We start from the raw sequence: 19983 nt of genomic DNA on the forward strand, positions 1-19983 counted from the left end.
GTTACAAATTGAGTTACATTTTATTAAATCAAAGCACATATTTAAAAAAGATACAATCATTTCCTAATCAAACTGTGTGTTTTTATGCAAATAACCACTACAGATGACAATAACAAAGGAAAATAATAACATTTAGAATTTTGGATTGTTTACACTGACTTCAAGGCGGTTGAAATTATTTTTCGTGATGGTTCCGGGGCAGCCATGTCATTCTGCTGCTGCTGTTGTTTTGGTCAAAGTAATGCAAAAGTAGTGTAATAAGTAACGAGTTACTCTACAGAGAAAGTAATATTGTAAAGTAACTTATTACTTTCAAATGAAAGTAACTAGTAATATGTAGTATATTACATTTTGAAAGCAACTTGCCCAACAATATAAAACTGTACCTACCTCCGAGCCAATGTTGTTATCCAAGATGACGCTGCCCAGGCACTCCCACATAGTACGTAGTTTCCAATACCGAGCACTTTTTCACATGCCAGTGCTGAAGTTTTTAGGTGCTCCACAGCGCCGGATATATCGGTTCGGTGCTCAGTGGTTGGGAGGGTGTACTGCAGCTTACAATTTTGAGCATCGGCTCCACCATGTGAAAAAGTTGTTTGCTGGATCAACCCTAGTTGTTTGCTGGATTGTTGTTGTTGTGTTGTGTTGTTGTTATTGTGTTGTTGTTGTTATTGTGTTGTTGTGGTGGTGGTTGTTGTTATTGTGTGTGTTGTTGTTGTTGTGGTGGTGGTTGTTGTGTTGTTGTTATTGTGTTGTTGTTGTTGTTATTGTGTTGTTGTTGTTATTGTGTTGTTGTGTTGTTGTTATTGTGTTGTTGTTGTTGTTTTGTTGTGGTGGTGGTTGTTGTTGTGGTTGTGGTTGTTGTAGTGGTGTAGGCCTATTATTGTGTTTGTGCTATGCACATTGCTTAGGATGGTGAATCACTGTACCTTTAAGCCAAATAAGGTCAAATAAGGTTTCAGTTAGGTCACGTGATCGCAAAGAAAGTGAGAAACATGCACAGCGTCTTGTTGCCATGTTGCTTGAATACCAGGAACTTGAGCTTTTTTCCCCTGTCAAAAGCTGTCAAGCACTCCCACATGCCTCTGCCCCCTCCCCCTGCCCACACGCACACACACACACACACACACACACACACACACACACACACACACACACACACACACACACACACACACACACACACACACACACACACATACACGTACACACACTTAGTTCTCCACATTGCCAAAGCAGCATCAAAGTAAAAAGTGAAATAGCTACAACTGTAGCAATTTAAATACATAGTAAAATAGTTGATTAGATTTGAAAAGCAGTTCAGAGAGACTTGACTGTAACACACAGAGCTGTCATGTTTTCTACAGGACTCAGTTGTGATGGACATTAGGCAGGTGGGATGCAGTCAATTTGCAAGTTAATCTATTGAGGTTTTCTGCTATTACAGGAATGATTACATTGCATTGAATGTACATGTAGGCTGTAGCTACTGTGCGTGTGTTAGGCACGTGTTAATAAAACAAAGATGCTTTTAAAAATAATAACATTTAACACATAGTAGGAAGAGCAGCTCTGCTGACACTGATGCAGAGAACGTGCACACATAGGCTACCACATTATAATGGTTAATGTTAACATAGAACACATAGAACACTGTTGAGTATGTAGGCTACATAAAATAGCTATGCTCTTTATTTTACAAAGTCAACAGCATGCTCTTAGAGATTACTTGCCTTAAAAATGCAGAAATAACCTGCCTCAATAAATCATAAAATGCCCATACATGTCATTCACTTTTTTATGCAGTAAATGATTAATCACCGAATAAGCCACGTTGTATGCGCAGCTTGACTTTCAGTTTGATTTGCATGTTTCTCTCAGATCTGGCAACCCTGCTGTGAGTCTCGGGGGAAAGAGACAGAAAGACAAGGTAAGGACTGAAATAATAAGTAGACCTGAATATAATAGAGTCAATATAATAGTAAAGAGCTTTTATATAATGTCTTGAGTGTATTTTCCTGTGTGATATGAATCATAATTTCTACTTTGAGGGAAGTAGCTGCAGTCATTTCAGGGAGTGCCTGTAACATTATCCAGGAAGTAAAGAGAAAGTAATTTAGGCGACCAGAGGCAAGAGAAACACCAAAGTTGAACAATTTAGGCAACAAGTAAAGACTACAGCGTAGGCTATTTAAATGTTTTATTCTATACAGGCTATGGGTTTTGTTTTGTTAGCAACTATAACCGTGCCAACTGTGGCTGTTTGAGACGGCTGCTGTCGAGTTGAGCAGATATCCTACCAGACAAAGATGGGTGCGGGAGCAAACAGTATTATAATCATAATAATAATAATAATAATAATAATAATAATAATAATAATAATAATAATAATGCATGCACAGTCACACATGAGGATCACACTGCGTGTGGCAGACAGTTTGCTGCGCTCTGAATCCCCCAAAAGTCACATGCTCTTTTCTTTTTTCCCTTATTGAGGATTTGTCAGACAACCAGTCACTTGAGAACACTTTCTTTCTTTCTTTCTTTCTTTCTTTCTTTCTTTCTTTCTTTCTTTCTTTCTTTCTTTCTTTCTTTCTGGATTATTTTTTGTATTTTTTATATGGCCTATTACATTTAAATGTACGTCAGATCGGCAATAGTCATTTTGTAGGCGGCTGCTGGCGGCACATGTTCCCACCACCTCATATGTGACATTCTTTTTGGCAGCCCTGTGACTCATCACTCTAGCATATGTATATGTATATATATATATATATATATATATATATATATATATATATATATATATATATATATATATATATATAGTGATGATTATTCCATTCAAATATCTGTGTTGCAACAACAGACCAGGGCAGATCAGGAAGTGTGTGGCTTTAGTGTCTCTCTTTGTTGGTGGGGCTTCAGGCTGTTACAGATGCTGCATGCCTGAATGGCTGAATGTCTCAATATCATCATTGACTGAAGGCCAGAACACACTTTCTCTTGTCCTTCTCTTTGTTGATTCCACACCTGGGTGTCCTTTGTGCAACACCTTCAGATATTCTGAGTGCAGAGATACAGGAATAACTGCTCTGCTCTGCTGCCTTTCATCATGATGTTGTTTTCAACAGCCAGTTCCTCACGGAAACCAAAGAATGGTTTCACTTCCTCTGGCACACTGCAGATACGTCAGTGAGCAACAAATACGGACGTCTGCAACGTTCCTTTACGGAATGCGGGGCACCCGCAGCTAGGGCTGCACGATATATCGTTTACACATCGTCATCGCAATGTGCGCATGCGCGATAGTCACATCGCAGGAGGTGCGATGTCAAAAGCAAATTAACTCGTCATGTTGCTTGATAAACTCTCACTTTAGGGGAGGAGCCTACTGAGTGAAATGCAGTCTCTCTCAAAGGAGAGAGACGCCCCGCTACTGTACTCACTCATTTAGTGCTTAGCTTCAACACAACAGACATGCACAGAGAGCTTAATTGAATAGACCCTTCTCACGGGGGCCATTTTGTGTCGAGAAGCCAGGGTAAACACAGGTGCAAGCAAAACACTAATGAGGGTTTCCAAATTCCAATCATGGAAGTTGGAAACCCTCATTAACATTAACTTTAGCTAAAAATAATAACGTTACCTAACGTTAGCTAACACCAAATATCAATGATGACTTCTGCAAATAAAAAGAATAACGTTGATAACCTCAAACAAAGTTTTATTTTTATTTTTTTATATATAAAGACAAGTTTCCTTTACTGTGTGCTGATGAAATTTAGTAGCCTAGGATTCAGTTTTAATTTCAAAGTTAATTTCATTGTTTGTTTTGAGTTGACCTTTAAATTCAGCTCAAGCAACTAACCTTGCTAGCTTTGCATACAGAATATTATTTTATGTTAGGCTATAGTGCAAAATTGTTTTTGGTTCATTATGAAAATGTGATGGGATGAACTGGACACCATATTCTCAGTAGCCTACCCTATTTAATGGGAAACCGCAAATCAGCAACTGTTGTTTACACACAAACATTGACTTTAATGACCTCAGAGATTACTTCTGTGTACTTATACTGTATATTATTCAACTCATCATGAGAAGACGTGTCATTCAAGCCTAATATGAAGGCTCTATGACGATTTTGAAAAAACTGCCTTTTAGAGCTCAAAATTGGCAGCCATCTTGGATTTGAAGGTAGAAAATAAGTCAAATCATTATATAAACACCAAATATGTATTCCTTGACCAGAATAAGCTCTGAAACCATGTATTGTGCATCATTGTAGGTCAAACCAACCTGTTCTCGGGTAGTGTAACGTCACCGTTACGTTCTACATTTTTTGCTGTTCATCCGTCATTAACGTGGTGAATTAGGTGGTTAATTCTCAACAATGTTGTTCATGCTATATACCAAACGAATCGTCTGACTCTTGCGCATCGAACCATGTCTTCCTTTTTCGGATCAGATCAACACAGCAAAAGTTATACACGGATTTGTACAATGAGTCCTGATTTTTTTTCCCGAGGCGAGATAGAATCACTACTGTTCAGTGCGCTGTCGCACCACCATACCAAGATATATCATAGTAAATCTTGCATGGAAAATGAAGCTAAGGGTCTAACGAACAAAACTAGCTATTACATTTAGTCACCACCACATCCTAACTGCGACAATCATCAAAAAACCATATTTGCTTACTTTGCAAATCCGTGAAGAAGATATTGTTTTTGTTCGGTTTCCTGTTAGTTTCCCCGTGAAGACAAACGCGGAAGGACGAATCACGACCTATTTTGGAAACTAGATACTCTCTGGAACAAAACTAGTACTTCCGCAATTTGCTGTGGGCTCTATTGGCTACACAGTGTGTCAGTCAACTCAGGTCGTGCTCTGGTTGGATGTTGACAAATGTGGGGGCATGTTCTGCGTAAACGTCATATACATCGAATCCAATGGCAGATTGCTAAAATTTGACTGACCAGTCTTGTAGCGAATGAAATTCCCTTTCTAAAGAGGGGGTGGAAGCCTTTGTTTAGGTGAGGGGAGGGGGGTTTATAGCCTGCGTAATGCCGAGAGCGTTTCATTTTTACGCATACCGACTGCTTTTGCGCACGAACCACAAGCTCAAACGAGAGGATAAAGTGAAAGAGAAACTCTTTCGGATTTTTTCATTTGTTTTATTTTATTTACAATGCCGAAATCAAAGAAGAAAAGTCATTTTCTTGGCAAGTCTACATTTACAGTTGAGGAAGCAGCAGCATATTGCTCGAGAGTCAGTGATGTTGATCTCACGGAGTCTGAATCAGCCGGCTCTGACTCTGATGTTGACTCAGAGGAAGAAACTCTGTTCCTTGAAGGAATTGATCCTATGCTTGATCGGTGAGTAGCCTATATGTTTTATGATATTATTCAATATGAATAAAAGGAGTAATGTTCTGCTTGCTTTTCAATAATGAAAATGGCATGTGAAGTGAATGTTGGGATATTTATTCCACACATGCACATTGATGGTAATTATTTTCATTGCCCTGATTTATAACGCTACATAAATAAACAAATAAATAAATAATTTCCAGCCAGTCATTGACTTTATATGAATGTATTTTGGGCTAGACTGGAGTAAGACAATGAGTGTATATTTGCATTCAAGTGGTTCACCTGGATGTGGGTGGGGGTAGGCAGGGAAGTGCAGAGACTTGGCATTAGGGGGGTGGGGGGATTTTATTCAAAATGCAGTCTTTCCCTGCAGCAAAAAAAAAGGCTAATCATTGTTTATATGTTTATATGTTTCGTTTGTTTTTTTATAGTGAACTAGAGGATGAATCCACTTCTGTGCCAGACACCATCTCACCTCATGGGAAGCGTCGGCCTCCACTGGCCTCCCCCGCTGTGCCTATTGTCCCCACCAGCCAGCCAGCCAGCCAGCCTGCTCCTACAGTCCCGACCACCCCCGCTCCACCTTTTGTCTCCACTTCCTCACATGCTGCTCTAAGAGGGGGCAGGGGCAGGGGCAGGGGCAGAGCAAGGAGAGGAAGGGGAGCCAGGTCCTCCACTGAAAGCCGGAGTGAGCTCAGAGCTTCAACCACCAGCTCTGACGACGGATGGCACGACGTGGATGAGGAAGACGTGGAGCCACCAAATCTACAGTTCAGGCCAGTCAGAACGCCTGGACCACAGACTCCTACAACTGCAAGATACAGTGTACTGCAACTGTTTCAGCTGTTCATGTCTGCCTCCACACTGCAAACAATTGCTAACCACTCAAATGCCTATAGGAGCAAGAAACAGGAGGGGAAAAAAAGGGCATGGAAGACGATAAGTCTCCAAAACATGTACTCCTTCCTGGCCCTTGTGATATACATGGGTTTTGTCAACCTGCCAAAATTCACGGACTACTGGAGGAATTCTCCACTGTACACCCTGCCACTGCCCACCAGGATCATGTCAGGCAGCAGATTTCTTCAAATAACATTTGGTCTCCATCTCAGTGATCCGAAGGTGGATGCTGAGAATGAGAAGAAGAGAGGAACATTAGCCTTTGACCGGTTGTGCAAAATCCAGCCACTGTACAACAGCATTAGGGAAGCCTGCATGAGCCATTTCCAGCCATCACAGAACATTGCAGTAGATGAGAGGATGGTGGCATCAAAGGCCAGAATTGGAATCAAGCAGTATATGAAGGACAAGCCTACCAAATGGGGGTATAAACTGTTTGTCCTTGCAGACTCCCTGTGTGGTTATACCTGGAACTTTTTTGTCTATGAGGGAAAGAACCCTGTCCAGCAGGGCAAGGGTCTCAGCTATGACTCTGTCATGACCCTGCTAAAAGAAAAGCTGTTGGGCACAGGCTACACGTTATTTGTGGATAACTTCTACACAAGCCCAACACTTTTTAGGGACCTCCTCAGACAAAAGAAGATACTGGCTTGTGGCACTATCCGGGCAAACAGGATTGGTTTCCCCAAAACTACAGTGAACGCGTTGCCTAACAATGCTACCAGAGGAAGTATGCGCTGGATCAGAGATGATGACGTGCTGTTTGTGCAGTGGAAGGACACACGGGTTGTGTTCATGTGCTCTACCAAGCACAAAGCCTTTGGAGGACATACTGCCCAAAGGAGAGTGAAGGGAGGTGCTCAACAGTGGTCACGCATGGATATCCCTGTTCCAGCTGCAGTAAAGGACTACAATAAGCACATGGGGGGGGTGGATCTCTCTGATGCCCTGATTGGCTACTACCACGTGCTCCAAAAGACAAAGAAGTGGTACAGGACTTTCTTCTACCACTTCGTCGACATCGCAGTGGTGAATGCATACATCATGCACAAGGAGATTGCCAAGGCACACAAAAAAAAACCTCTCACTCAGATAGCATTCCGAGAGACACTTGTCATGGAGCTGTTTGAAAGTGCAACACTAACTCCAGCTGCCCCTCCAACACCTGCCCCTCCTGTGCCTGGCACGCACAAACCAAAGCACAGGTTCCCTTCCGGCACAACGGGTAGGGTGAGGTGCAAGATGCCGGGCTGCAAAAACAAGATGACTAATGTCTACTGTCAGACCTGTGGTGTAGAGCTGTGCTTCGTGGCAGAGCGTGATTGCTTCAATGCCTGGCACGATCTCCATAACCTGTGAGGCAATGATGCCTGCCTGCTTCAAAGCGTTCTGTGCTGCAATTGTAAATAGTTGTAAATATTACTTTGTGCAATACTGTACTTTATCTGTGCGCATGTCTGCTTGCCTTCACTTGTGAGCCCAGACCCAGAATTATAGTGGCCAGAGCCATAGAGAGGCAGGGAGCACTGGCTCTTTCTTTATAGTTTATTTTATTTTTCTTTACTTGGTGCAATACTTTTTTACTTGCTTTTACAAGTATTTATGTTTCGTTTTTGGACTTTTTTTTTACACTTTTTACTTAGCTGGTGCTATACTTTTTTTTTATTATACTGTACACGTTTTTATTTGTGCAATTGTGCTTTTTTTGAAAGACAGGGATGCAAACTAGTCACTAGGTGACAGTCAGCTTTTTCATACCAACATATGATTATTTTTGAGTGGTTTTATGTCTGCCCTGGCATCTGTAACCTTTTTCATTTTCCGTGACTTTACATCCCTGCAAAGAGTAAATAAAACTATTTGTACTCAAGTTATTTGGTTTGTCTCTATTCTTCTATTTCTATAGCCTCAGCCAGGAAGGATTTATGACATCACTGATGACATCACAATTGCTTTTGGCCACTTTTAGAGAGGCTTTGGGTAAGTAAGAGATTTGAAAAAAAAAAAAAAATCTAAAATACAACAAAGTTGTTTTTATGAGTAATTTATGTGATATTGTTGAAAAAAAATATATATATATATATATATCATATGCCTCTAAAGTCATTTGGTTACCAGGTGTCCATTTGGAGTCTCCAAATGGCTTTTTGGAAATCCGCCTAGGTATCTCCCTACTAAAACCACTGCCAAATACTCATGTTTTGATATTTTTTCATCCCCTTTGAGTTGTGATATGGTAAGGCCTGTGGCTATGTCTCCATTGGGTTTCTAGCCATAAATACAACAACCACAGGTAACTGTTTACACTGTAAAAGTGTTTTTTATTCTAGGCGAGAATCAACCACTGTGTTTGAGCTGGTGTTACTCAGGGTGAGTAACACAGAGTCATTCTGACACTTGGAACAGAAACTTCAAAGTCTTACCTTTCAGAAATGGTCAGGCAGTTGTCTGTAACCCTAGCGGTTCAGCCACAGTAAGCATTTTAGTTTGGGTATGTCGTTTTCACCATTTTCTTCAGAAATAGGCAAGTTCATTTCCACAGCAGACATTTTGGATTTTGGTCTCTCAAATATTTTCCCCGCCTTTTTTAAAAATACACCCCGGCTAAATTTGTTTATTAACCCTCCTAGATGACAAATCCATTGAGAAACGGACCTTCGCTCTCCACGGTCACGGAAGTGCCACAGATGACCCTACTATAAAGTGATTACTGAGAAGTTGTCCGTGTTATCACTGCGGCTGTCTCTCCCCTTCAGTCTGATGATGCATCAGATGATAGCAGTAACGTTACGGTAGAGTTAATCATACATAGCGACTCATTTACACAAAACATGTCGGTGAAAATAAAAAGACAATAGACATAGCTGGGCAATTAAATGTATATTTATTACTTTTCACAAATGAATTGTTTGTCACCGGTCGGCTGCATGTAACCTCGCGTCACCAGGCTCCCGCCCACAATTGATTTTGTCACCCTACTGGTTCCGGCCTAGAGCCCGCCCTAGACCGGATGGCAGCGTTTCTAGCTCGTCAACTTTCACGTTAACTTGACAATTTGACCCAAGTATCAGAACGGCAAACAACAAAACAAAAGATGGACGTACCGAAGTTCTTTTAGAAACATTGCGGATTCACAATCTCACATCTTTTAAGCCAATACAGAAGCTTTGCATCAGACAATTAATCGAGGGAAGAGACATCAAGCTAACAGCAACACAGATGTTTTTTGGCGCACTGCCTTCCGGTGTTCATTCTGGTTCCGTGGTTTACGCCCCATGACAAAAAGCGGGGTGGAAGGTGCCCAGACTAGCTGCATGTGAATCCTCTCTGTACTGCCCTGCGTGCGCTCAAAAACCGGAACTCCCCAAATGCGGAGCGTACCACTTGGTAGTTTCTGGAGGGGGGTCAGACCAAGTGTGTGAAGTGGCAGTGGCGTTTCATTGTTGATTTATTGAAATGTTAGAAGAACGAAAGAAGTTGAAAGCAGTGATTATAATCAATTAAATCTAATGTTTTTCTGCAAATAGCATCATTGGGAGGTAGATTCTGGCACTCAATATTAGGGGTGGGCAATATATCAAATTTATATCAATATTGTGATATGAGACTATATGGTCTTAGATGTTGGATGGTAATATGGTGATACAGCATACATGTTGTCTTTCCCTGGTTTTAAAGGCTGCATTACACTAAGTGAAGTATAGGCTAGTGACATTTTAAAGTAGAATGTCATAACTCACTCACTTTTTCATGTATGTAAGTCATGGAAATCCATTGGTCAAAATGTGTATGCACCCTGATAGATGACGCTCTGAGGCCTACCAGTAGGCCACAGCCCAGTGGTTGAGAAACATTAAAATACCTAATTTCCCCTCCAAAATCAGATGGACTCCTCTACAAAATCATCCCAATCATTCTAGAAATATTATTTTCTTTCAAATAGAGCTATTCTGGTAATCTGGTGAAAATCTGTATTTTTTCATATCGCAATATATATCGCATGGGCGGGGAATATCGCAATGTCAGTTTTTTCCAATATCGTGCAGCCCTACCCGCAGCTCAATTCACTTCTGTGAGCAGAGACAAAGTTGAACTGTTGGAAAGGTTTTACTTGTACTTTGGGACAGGAATAACTCATTGTGTCATCTATTGAGCACACAGCTTATGACTTCATGTCTTCTGCTTGGGTGTAGTCTTGATGGGTATATAAAACTGATAAAAATGATAAAAAACTGAGAAATGTAGCCTACCGCATTTTCAGCGAGGCAAGGCTTTTTCTCACCCAACCAACGGCGCGCGGTCCCCAGCGCGGTCGCCCTCCAGCCCTACATAAGCCTATGACATATTTGTAGTTAAGCAAGTCAAAGCAAAACCCAGGCTTTTCCACACCTCTGATTCACCTAACGTTAACCCTACAATCCTGAAATACACGTTACCAAACGTTTTTTTAGAAGGCTGCCAACGCTAGGCTGTCATCAAAGTAAAACCTCACCATGTCTGTAAATTACTGCTTGCAGTTGCACTCAGAGCATGTATGTGTGTGTGTGACAAATTAGACACCTACCTGTGTGCCTTGAAAATAAGGTGGTTCAAAATAAAGTGGCTAAATGCAACCTTTTTCTTCTAGTTTTTTTATTAATAAAAACAGGTAATTAAAATGATCAATAATTATCGATATAGACTGATATGAAAGATGTTATATCAATATACTTTTTAACTATATTGCCCAGCCCTACTCATGATATAATATAGTCTCTAGAAGTGTATGATTCAATTTTCCCATGTTCTAATCTAGTGTAAAAATGCAAACAAACTGAAAAAAGAAAAGAAAAAAAGAAACAAAAATCGCAATAAATCGTAATATCGAATCGCAATAATCGTAGAATCGCAATACTTAAGAATCGCAATATAAATCGAATCGGCACCCAAGTATCGTGATAGTATCGAATCGGGAGATAAGTGAATCGGCACAGCCCTACAATCAATATATCAATATTGAATCGATATTCATGTGCTGGAGAGCTGTCTTGTCCTCTGGAGGTGACATTTCACTGATAGCTGTGATTTGTATTGGATCTGCTTTAAGTCCATCGTCTGTGAATATGTGTCTGACATAGCTCACCTCCTTGAGCCTGAACCTGCACTTTTTTGGGTTGAGCCTGAGCTTCACCTGTCTGGCTCGATCCAACACTTTCTTCAGATCATGCTCCTTACCTCCCTTGCCACCAATGATGATGTCATCCACGATTCTGGTGCAGATTTGTTCCATAGCTCTTTGTAAGAGTTCAGAGGCAGTGCTAATGACAAAGGGCATCTTCAGGAAGTTAAATCTGCTGAAAGGAGTCGTGAACGTTGTGCAGGTGGATGAGGGGACACACTGCTTACAGCTGTCACATGTCTTTGTGCAGAGAGGACTTTACTGTGTTGTTCAGTCAGTTCATTTATTTGTCAGATGCGTACAGGTACAGCCTTTGATAGAGTGAGATCTGTCTCTTTGAGCAGAAGGCACCTCTGACTCAGTTGTTTCAGCAGGTTGTTGGTATCTGGTGTTGAAGTGATGCCTCTCCATCATCACGTTGCAACTCTCACGAGACTTAGGCCGGGTACGGCAACACTCTGTAGCCAAACAGTATAACAGTGCAACTGTCTCCATCTACCATAACCTCAACATGACTGAACTTAGTTCATTGACACAAGAATTTCAAACAGACTCACTAAGTTAATTTGACCCTAAGGAGCTGCCAAAATAATGGAAGGGATACAAATTACTGTATATTAAAAGCAGGCCAAATTGGTCCCCCCTCACTGTGACTGTCCCTTCCCTTGACATACAATGGGTTTTATTTTGTAAATTGACAGTTTTATTTCCTGCCCAGCTCAGTCTGCTCTGTGCTGCTTGACACAACTCAAAGCAGGAAGTGAAAATGCACAGGGCGCGTTTAGCGGAGCAGAGCGAAAACGCTTTCAGGACCGTACCTCGAAGCACTGCGTCTGGTGGACACAGGCATTCACTGACTACGCATTCCATCTTCAATTGGTCGATTTCAAATTGCTCCCTCCTCTCGTCGCTGCCGTCCGCCGCCTGGTATCCCAGCATGCTTTGCAAATCGATGAGCGTCGGACGGCAACGACAAAAGGAGGGGCCAATTTGAAATCAACCAATTGAAGACGGAAAGACAGGAAGACAGCCAATCAAGCTGCAGCACCAAGCTACCAGCAGGCGACAGCAGGTGACAAACGTTGCTGTAGTCTGCACATGGCGCTAGACAGGCTGCGACCAGCTCCCGTGTCTTCCTCGCAGTCGTAATGCAACGCATCCCAGTGGAATCTGCTGGTAGAAGTGGGTAAACACAAAGCCAGCAGAAAAATAAGTGGGTAGGGTATACACTGTCTATCTGCATCTACCCTGCAATACACCACTGCTTGCAATGTAGAACCAGCAAAGTCACTTTCTACTTCTTCTGTACCAACTGCTCAAGGATGCTATTATACAGCTGGGGTACAAATGTAAATTGCTGCTGTTTATATTTGGAAGCCTAGGTAATGTCCACAGGCTGGCTGTTATAGTAAGTGGCCTGCAGAGGGCAGGACAGCCCAAAAAGCTACAGTAAGGCACTGGCAAAATTCTGCTCTATTTCTGCAACCATTTTCACAGCAGTCATTTTGTGTCTCAAAGGCATGGTAAACACAGGTGTAACCAAAACATTAATGATTGTTTCCAACTTCCATTCCACTTAGGTGTTCCAGTGCCAGGGCCCTCATTAATGTTTTGGTTGCACCTGTGTTGATCCTGCCTTTGAGACACAAAATGGCTGCCGTGAAAAGAGTCTATTGGCAGTCGCCACATTTGGAGCAAGTGCTGTTTCCTTTTTCATAGACTCAGACTAGATACATTTTTCATTCTGACATTTACCATTATTTGCACATCTATTATTGTTTGTGTCCAAGGATGACTGTACTTGTCTAAATGTGAACACAAATAAAGATATTAAAATGTGTGTGTGTGTGTGTGTGTGTGTGTGTTTGTGCTTGTGCTTGTGTGTGTTTCTCTCAGACTGACTGAAGTCCAGAAGATGAGTGTGTGTGAGGAGGAAGAGGAGGGCAGAGCAGAGTCTCCAGTACCCAGCTGTCTGATTCTGTCTAAGACTGACTGGTCTAAAGACTTCAGTAATGAACCTGGACCTTCAGACACAAAGTAAGATGCCTTGGCCCAAAAAATAAACCTTATGTGAAATAACATTACATTAAAAAATAAATCTCTTGTGCGGATGCCAAACCCGGAAGAGGGTGTGACTTTGGAACTCTATAGAGCAGTGGTTTTCAAACTTTTTCACATCAGGCACCCCTAAACTGACACAAACTAGAGGTTTTATTACAGAAAGTGTATGAAACCCATGACCAAAACAGTGATATATTGACTTATGCAATTATATAATATTCAGCTTTTTGCTGGAGACCCCCTGAAACCTCTTTAAGGATTTTCTTTTTTTTGCTTGCCCTTTGGAGTGCTTTGGGCACAAAAAGTTGAAAACCACTACAGTAGCACACATGAGACAGGCCAACCAACCAGTGTTGGGGGTAACTCATTACAAAAGTACCATATTAAGTGTAATATATTACTTTTAGCACTAACTCAGTAATATAACTTATTACCAATAGGATGTCAGTAATATTATACCAGTTACTCTGGCAAGTAACACGAGTTACAAATTGAGTTACTTTTTTCTTTTATCAAAGCGCATAAAAATACAATAATTTCCTAATCAAATTGTGTGTTTTTATGCAAATAACCACTATAAATGACAAGAACAAAGGAAAAGGATAACATTTAGAATGTTTACACTGACATCAAGACAGTTTAAATTCGTTTCCGGGATGGTTCCAGGTCATTCTGCTACTGCAGTTATTTTGGTGAAAGTAATGCAAAAGTGGTGTAATAAGTAATGAGTTACTCTACACAGACAGTAATATTGTAAAGTAACATTACTTTCAAATGAAAGTAACTAGTAATAGTATTACATGTTGAAAGTAACTTGCCCAACGCTGCAACCAACACATGACAGAGAACAGGAGCACCGTGCTGAAATCATCACATTGAAGCAAACTAATCAAGACCTGCAGTGTGGTCTTAACTAATGAACACACAATACATTACAATATGCAACATCACATGCATTGTTGTCTGTCTTGACTAGAACTAATGATGTGTATAACACATGTCTGTTTCAGAGGTCAGTACCACAGGCAGAGAGCAGAGTCTCCAGTACCCAGCTGTCTGTCTATGAAGAGTGACCGGTCATTGCCTACACCTCCAAGCTTCAGTAATGAACCTGGACCTTCAGACACAAAGTAAGAGGACTGTTATGCTCTCAGCCTACCTGAGAAGACTACAGTAATGATGATGAAGGAACATGTTCTGTTCTGTCATGTAGAATTAGTTCACTGTTGCCTAGTTCAGTGGTTCTCAAAGTGGGGTCAGGGCTCCCTGGGGGGGTTCCCATTTCAGCACCACCGCCGATGGACAGTGACAGGCTGTCACAGACGATGATCTGCCCATGTCACACACACCCTGTTGTGAAGCTCAATTAAAACATAAAATCAAATCTCTAAATCTAAATCCTGCTTTGCAGATAAACATTTGATTCACATGCCTTTCAACATGCTGCCTTTGCCAGAGCCATTCGTTCAGGCGGTGTCTCCTCATAGACGCATGCTCAATGGGTCAGCATGGCCGGGGGAAATCCTAACACTGATAAACAATGATAGCAGATGATTGTACCACTGAAATATTCTTACCGACGGTGTAAAGCGGCTCTGGTTTCACGTTTTACTGATTTTCATGAAAATTGATGGAAGGGTGTAGCATGGGCCAATGAGAAACCCATAGCCTATTGAGGAGCCCATTCTCCAATAGTTTTGATGAAGGATTTAGTCTGAAAATCTAAAGATATCCTCTTCAGCCAAAGTACATCTGCAACATCATGATCAAACAAAATAGAATTACAACTCATTTAGGGATGTCAACGGTTAACCGTTAATCGATTAACCGTCGCTAACGTCGTTGTTCGGTTATTGCTGTCGGTCTATCAGTTAACACGTTCAGTGCCAGCGACGCCATATGGCGTCATTAGAAATTTACCGTACAGTGCCAGCGACGCCAAATGGCGTCATAACTCCAAATTGTTTTTTTGACGGGGGGGTGTCGATCTAAGCTTCTTACGTCGCCTCTAACAATATTGTAGCTATTGGAGGTCGATAACCTATTTTACAAACCCATTAGGTGGCGACAGCACTCTCCTGATCAGAGAAAAAGGAGCCAAACACACAGAAATAGTCACTGGGCAAAATGAGGAAATCGCATCGCATCCGTCCGTATGCATCGACGTGCCTCCATAAACGAGCACAACGCCAGCTGTGCCCCCAGCAGCAGCATCCGCTGTCACAACTGAGCACTTCCATGTACGCTGCAACAGCACATTCACATAATCAGCATTATTATTCCGAACTGGAAGCATGCCAGCCCCTGACAAACACACGCGGAACCAAAGAGCTGAATGTCGCGCACCATTCACTGTGTGTGCGCAGCAAACTCAGCAGAGACTGAGAGCCACCAGACACATAAGACACACCCAGGAGGCGTGTGCAGTTGAGGGGGGGGGGGGGGGGGGGGAGCACGGAGAGCAGCAGAGCAGCATACACTTCACCCAGACAGACCCAGACATCAGAAAATTCGCTTCAGAGTCAGAGATGTGCTTGAAATGTTTAATTTCACAAAAGGCTCATTATCTCAGCTCGTAGAAAAAAAGGTATGTTTTTCGTTCAATCGAGCTATCTTCTCCGGCTCATAACTAAAGAACGGAAAATGGGATCAATAAACTTTTTTTTGCAGGTGATAGAAGAGAGTCTCATCGTTATTTGTGCGTGTTCAGTGTTTACATAGTAATTATTAAAAAAATTATATGACTGTTTTAAAATGCATTGCGGCCTATGTGGCACAGCAAGCAACCTTTTGCCCAAGGGCCGTGGCACTGAAAGTGTTAATATAATTTTTTTTTTTTTTTTTTTTTTTTTTTTGACACGTTTTTTGAGTTTCCTTGCAGATTTTGCACAGTGTTTTGCATCATGCAACTATTTTGTTCAAATTTTGTTCAATTGTTGGCAGCAAATCGAAATAGGCTATATTTTGTTTAAGTTTTTATGCTGCAAAAGACAGTAGGCCTAATGTGAAAAAATCAAAAGAAATAACAGATTGTTGTTGTTGTAATGTTTACATAAACAGGAAATAAAGCTCTCAAAAATATATTTCCTTGTCATCCATATAAGAGCCAGAATGATTTTGGAATGATTACCTGATCAAAATGTGGCAATAAACTTATACATTTCAGCAAAGCCAACAAAAAATAAAGGCATAATTCTAACACAAAAAGCATTAACATTTCAGCATCTAAATAGACACGCCTTGTTTGGGCATGAGCTCATTGAGTAAATAGACAATTTTTTTTTTTTTTTTTTTTTTTTTTTTAACACTTTGAGTGCCACGGCCCTTGGGCAAAAGGTTGCTTGCTGTGCCACATAGGCCGCAATGCATTTTAAAACAGTCATATAATTTCTTTAACACGTTCACTGCCAACGACGTGTTAACACGTTTTCAGAATCCAGCTGTTGACTGCCAACGACGTGTTAACACGTTTTCAGAATCGATTTTTTTTTTTTGATGGTGGATCGTTGATCTGGCCCTTTTGCATCTCCTATTATAGTGTTAGAGCCGCCGGGCGTGTGCAATCCATTCCGCCGACCCACTGAGTGGCGACGGTGCTCAGACTATTGAGAGCCAAGCAAGCCAAGACAGCAGCATGGAAGCCATTATCATGAAAATGGATGGGGCGAAAACGCTTTCGCTTTCGCCTGGGTCCTGGCTGTGGGGGATTGCAAATTTGCATAATAGATCACGGATGGAACACACTTTGAAACACGCAGCATAAATATGACCAGAATCGCAAAAGCTTCATCAAAGCTCTCAACCAAAACTCCAAGAAGCGAGCGAGTCCAACCAGACTTCCTCAAAGAGCGGCCGCGCAGACAGGCACAAGCACAGCCGCACAGCAGCAGCAAAGCAGTGAGACTGGTGACAAGCTTGTGACACACACGGCCGCTGCAGCCAAGAAGAACGCCCACGGAGGGAGGAGTTGGAAGCAGAGGGGAGTTTCCTGCTGTTATGGAGGAAATTACTGTTCAAAACTATTGTTTAGGTCTTACTGATGCCAAAAATGAATGGTTAAAGTGACTGTTCTATCGAATTTCACAAAAAGCCGTTTATCTCTGAATAATTTTTCTGACGCTGAAACCATGCTGTATTCAACTGCTAATGCTTACATAACTACTAACTCTACAAACTAACTATTTTAGACAGAGAAAGCACACATTCTATTAGTTATTTTGAGATATTGTGTGTTCACAAAATCTTAGCAGAAAAGAATCCTCGGGTCTTGAAAGATGAGCCACAATCCTCAAAAAAACCCTCTGGCAGAACCTACCTACAGTAAAAAAAAAAAAGGCTGGCAGTGAATGTGTTAATAATTACTATGTAAACACTGAACACGCACAAATAACGATGAGACTCTCTTCTATCACCTGCAAAAAAAAGTTTATTGATCCCATTTTCCGTTCTTTAGTTATGAGCCGGAGAAGATAGCTTGATTGAACGAAAAACAGACCTTTTTTTCTACGAGCTGAGATAATGAGCCTTTTGTGAAATTAAACATTTCAAGCACATCACTGACTCTGAAGCTAATTTTCTGATGTAGTCACACCTCAAAAATAATTTCCTTCAATAAAACAGTGAAGGCCAGGGAATTTTGTTTGGCAGAATAATATTTTTGAGCTGTAACCAGCAGCACTGGCCCCTGCGTGCGCTGCTGGTTACAGCTTCCTCCTGTGTCAAATGCCATGTAACCGACCCTTCCTCCTGTAATCCTGTCCTGCTGTCTGGGTCTGTCTGGGTGAAGTGTTGTATGGTGCTCTGCGTGCTCCCCCCCCCCCCCCCCAACTGCACACGCCTCCTCCTGGGTGTGTCTGGTGGCTCTCTACTGAGTTTGCTCTGCACAGTGAAGGGTCCGCGACATCCAGCATTTTTACAGCGTTCCACGTGTTTGTCACGGGCTCCTATGCTTCCAGTTGAGAATAATAAGACAGATTATGCGGATGTGCTGTGGCAGCGTACACGGAGGTGCTCAGTTGTGACAGCGGATGCTGCTGCTGCGGGAACAGCTGGCGTTGTGCTCGTTGTGCTTCATGCACGTCGATGCATACGGACGGATGCGATGCGATTTCCTCCTTTTCCCCAGCGACTTCTTCTGTGTGTTTGGCTCCTTTTTCTCTGATCAGGAGAGTGCTGTCGCCACCTAATGGGTTTGTAAAATAGGTTATCGACCTCCAATAGCTACAATATTGTTAGAGGCGACGTAAGAAGCTTAGATCGACACCCCCCCGTCAAAAAAACAATTTGGAGTTACTGACGCCATTTGGCGTCGCTGGCAGCCTACGGTAAATTTCTAATGACGCCATATGGCGTCGCTGGCACTCAATGTGTTAATATTAAAAAATTATGAATTAACCGATAGGTTAATCGATTATTAGCGTCGGTTAATCGAAAGTGAAATTAACCGAAAATTGACATCCCTAAACTCATTTTAAATGACAATGAACAAAAAACCATAACATGTTGCTTGCGGCTCGCAGCAGTTAAATGTCTACCTGCTTACCGATTTAAATCAAATGTGCATTGTCTCTCCAAATGCGTGAGCCAGCAGCCAAAAAAAAACGTGCTTAATATCAGACAATTCATAAACGTCTCTGCAATCCTCCATTCTTAATGGATTTCTTATGTTTAAATGGCCCTATAATCTATGGATTGAGGCAGTAAATGCGGCTATGTCAACCACGCTTCTATCACTTGCAGATCAAAGGCCAGAACTGAAATAGGTTTTACTGTCTATGCCCGCTGGTTTACCATAAAGAAAAGTGCCACAGCAAGCTGAGAGAGAAGGTGTAGCCTACCTGATCGGACTGTTGTCACCCATAGATTCAGTTCGTCATCAGCTGAACAACTATTTCTAGTTGCTTGACTGGTTTTGACAGGAGAACAGAGAAATTTGCACATTCTTGGTTAACTGACACGGGTCAACACTCTGTTAAAATGCTTTTTATCGTCAAATATATTTATTAGCCGACCCCCCCCCCCCCCATGACAACTTCAGTGCATTTTCAAATTTTGTTACACAATGCATCACTTTACTATTACATTTTCAACCAGAAAAAAGTGCAACCCCTCCATTATGTAATAATTTGCGCAATATGTAATACATGTATTACAAAATGCGTCAAACGTTTCTACATATTGCATTCAGGATTTATTACATATTGCGCATACTATTACATAATGCGTCGTTATTATTGAAAGTGAGATTTTATTAAATTTTGCGATTTTATTACATAATGAGCAGTTATTACATAATGCATCGTTACAAGGCACAAGCTGAACGTATGCCTTGTTCACACAAGAAGCCTTCACTTTTCCTCTCAGCTCCTCTCAGCGCCTACTCTCGCGCCTTGAACCCGCCCACAACTCCCATTGACTTCATGCCTCACGGCTTCAGCGTCAAGCTTGGAAATTCGGCGTCAGGCCTGAGTGATCGCTTCGGC

At 41.6% G+C, this 19983-nt stretch overlaps 2 protein-coding genes across 2 annotated transcripts in view; both read left to right on the forward strand.

The window, feature by feature from the left end:
• The first annotated feature begins 1888 nt into the window (after positions 1–1888).
• Positions 1889–19983, forward strand: part of LOC310800770 (NACHT, LRR and PYD domains-containing protein 14-like) — a 126846-nt gene continuing 108751 nt past the window's right edge. Inside the window, exons 1-3 of the mRNA XM_083664697.1 lie at positions 1889–1933; positions 13337–13477; positions 14512–14631. Coding sequence (XP_083520823.1) covers positions 13356–13477; positions 14512–14631 — 242 coding nt within the window. The 5' untranslated portion in view covers positions 1889–1933; positions 13337–13355. The remainder of the gene's footprint in view (positions 1934–13336; positions 13478–14511; positions 14632–19983) is intronic.
• On the forward strand, positions 6337–7641 carry LOC310800764 (piggyBac transposable element-derived protein 4-like; the record flags this gene model as incomplete). The annotated part of the gene is made up of 1 exon (XM_083664693.1): positions 6337–7641. One exon carries the CDS (start codon positions 6337–6339, stop codon positions 7639–7641), a length of 1305 nt encoding a protein of 434 aa, XP_083520819.1.

The sequence above is a fragment of the Poromitra crassiceps genome (genome assembly GCF_964638095.1).
Source record: "Poromitra crassiceps genome assembly, contig: HAP1_SCAFFOLD_60, whole genome shotgun sequence".
NCBI classification, from domain to species: Eukaryota; Metazoa; Chordata; class Actinopteri; order Beryciformes; family Melamphaidae; genus Poromitra; species Poromitra crassiceps.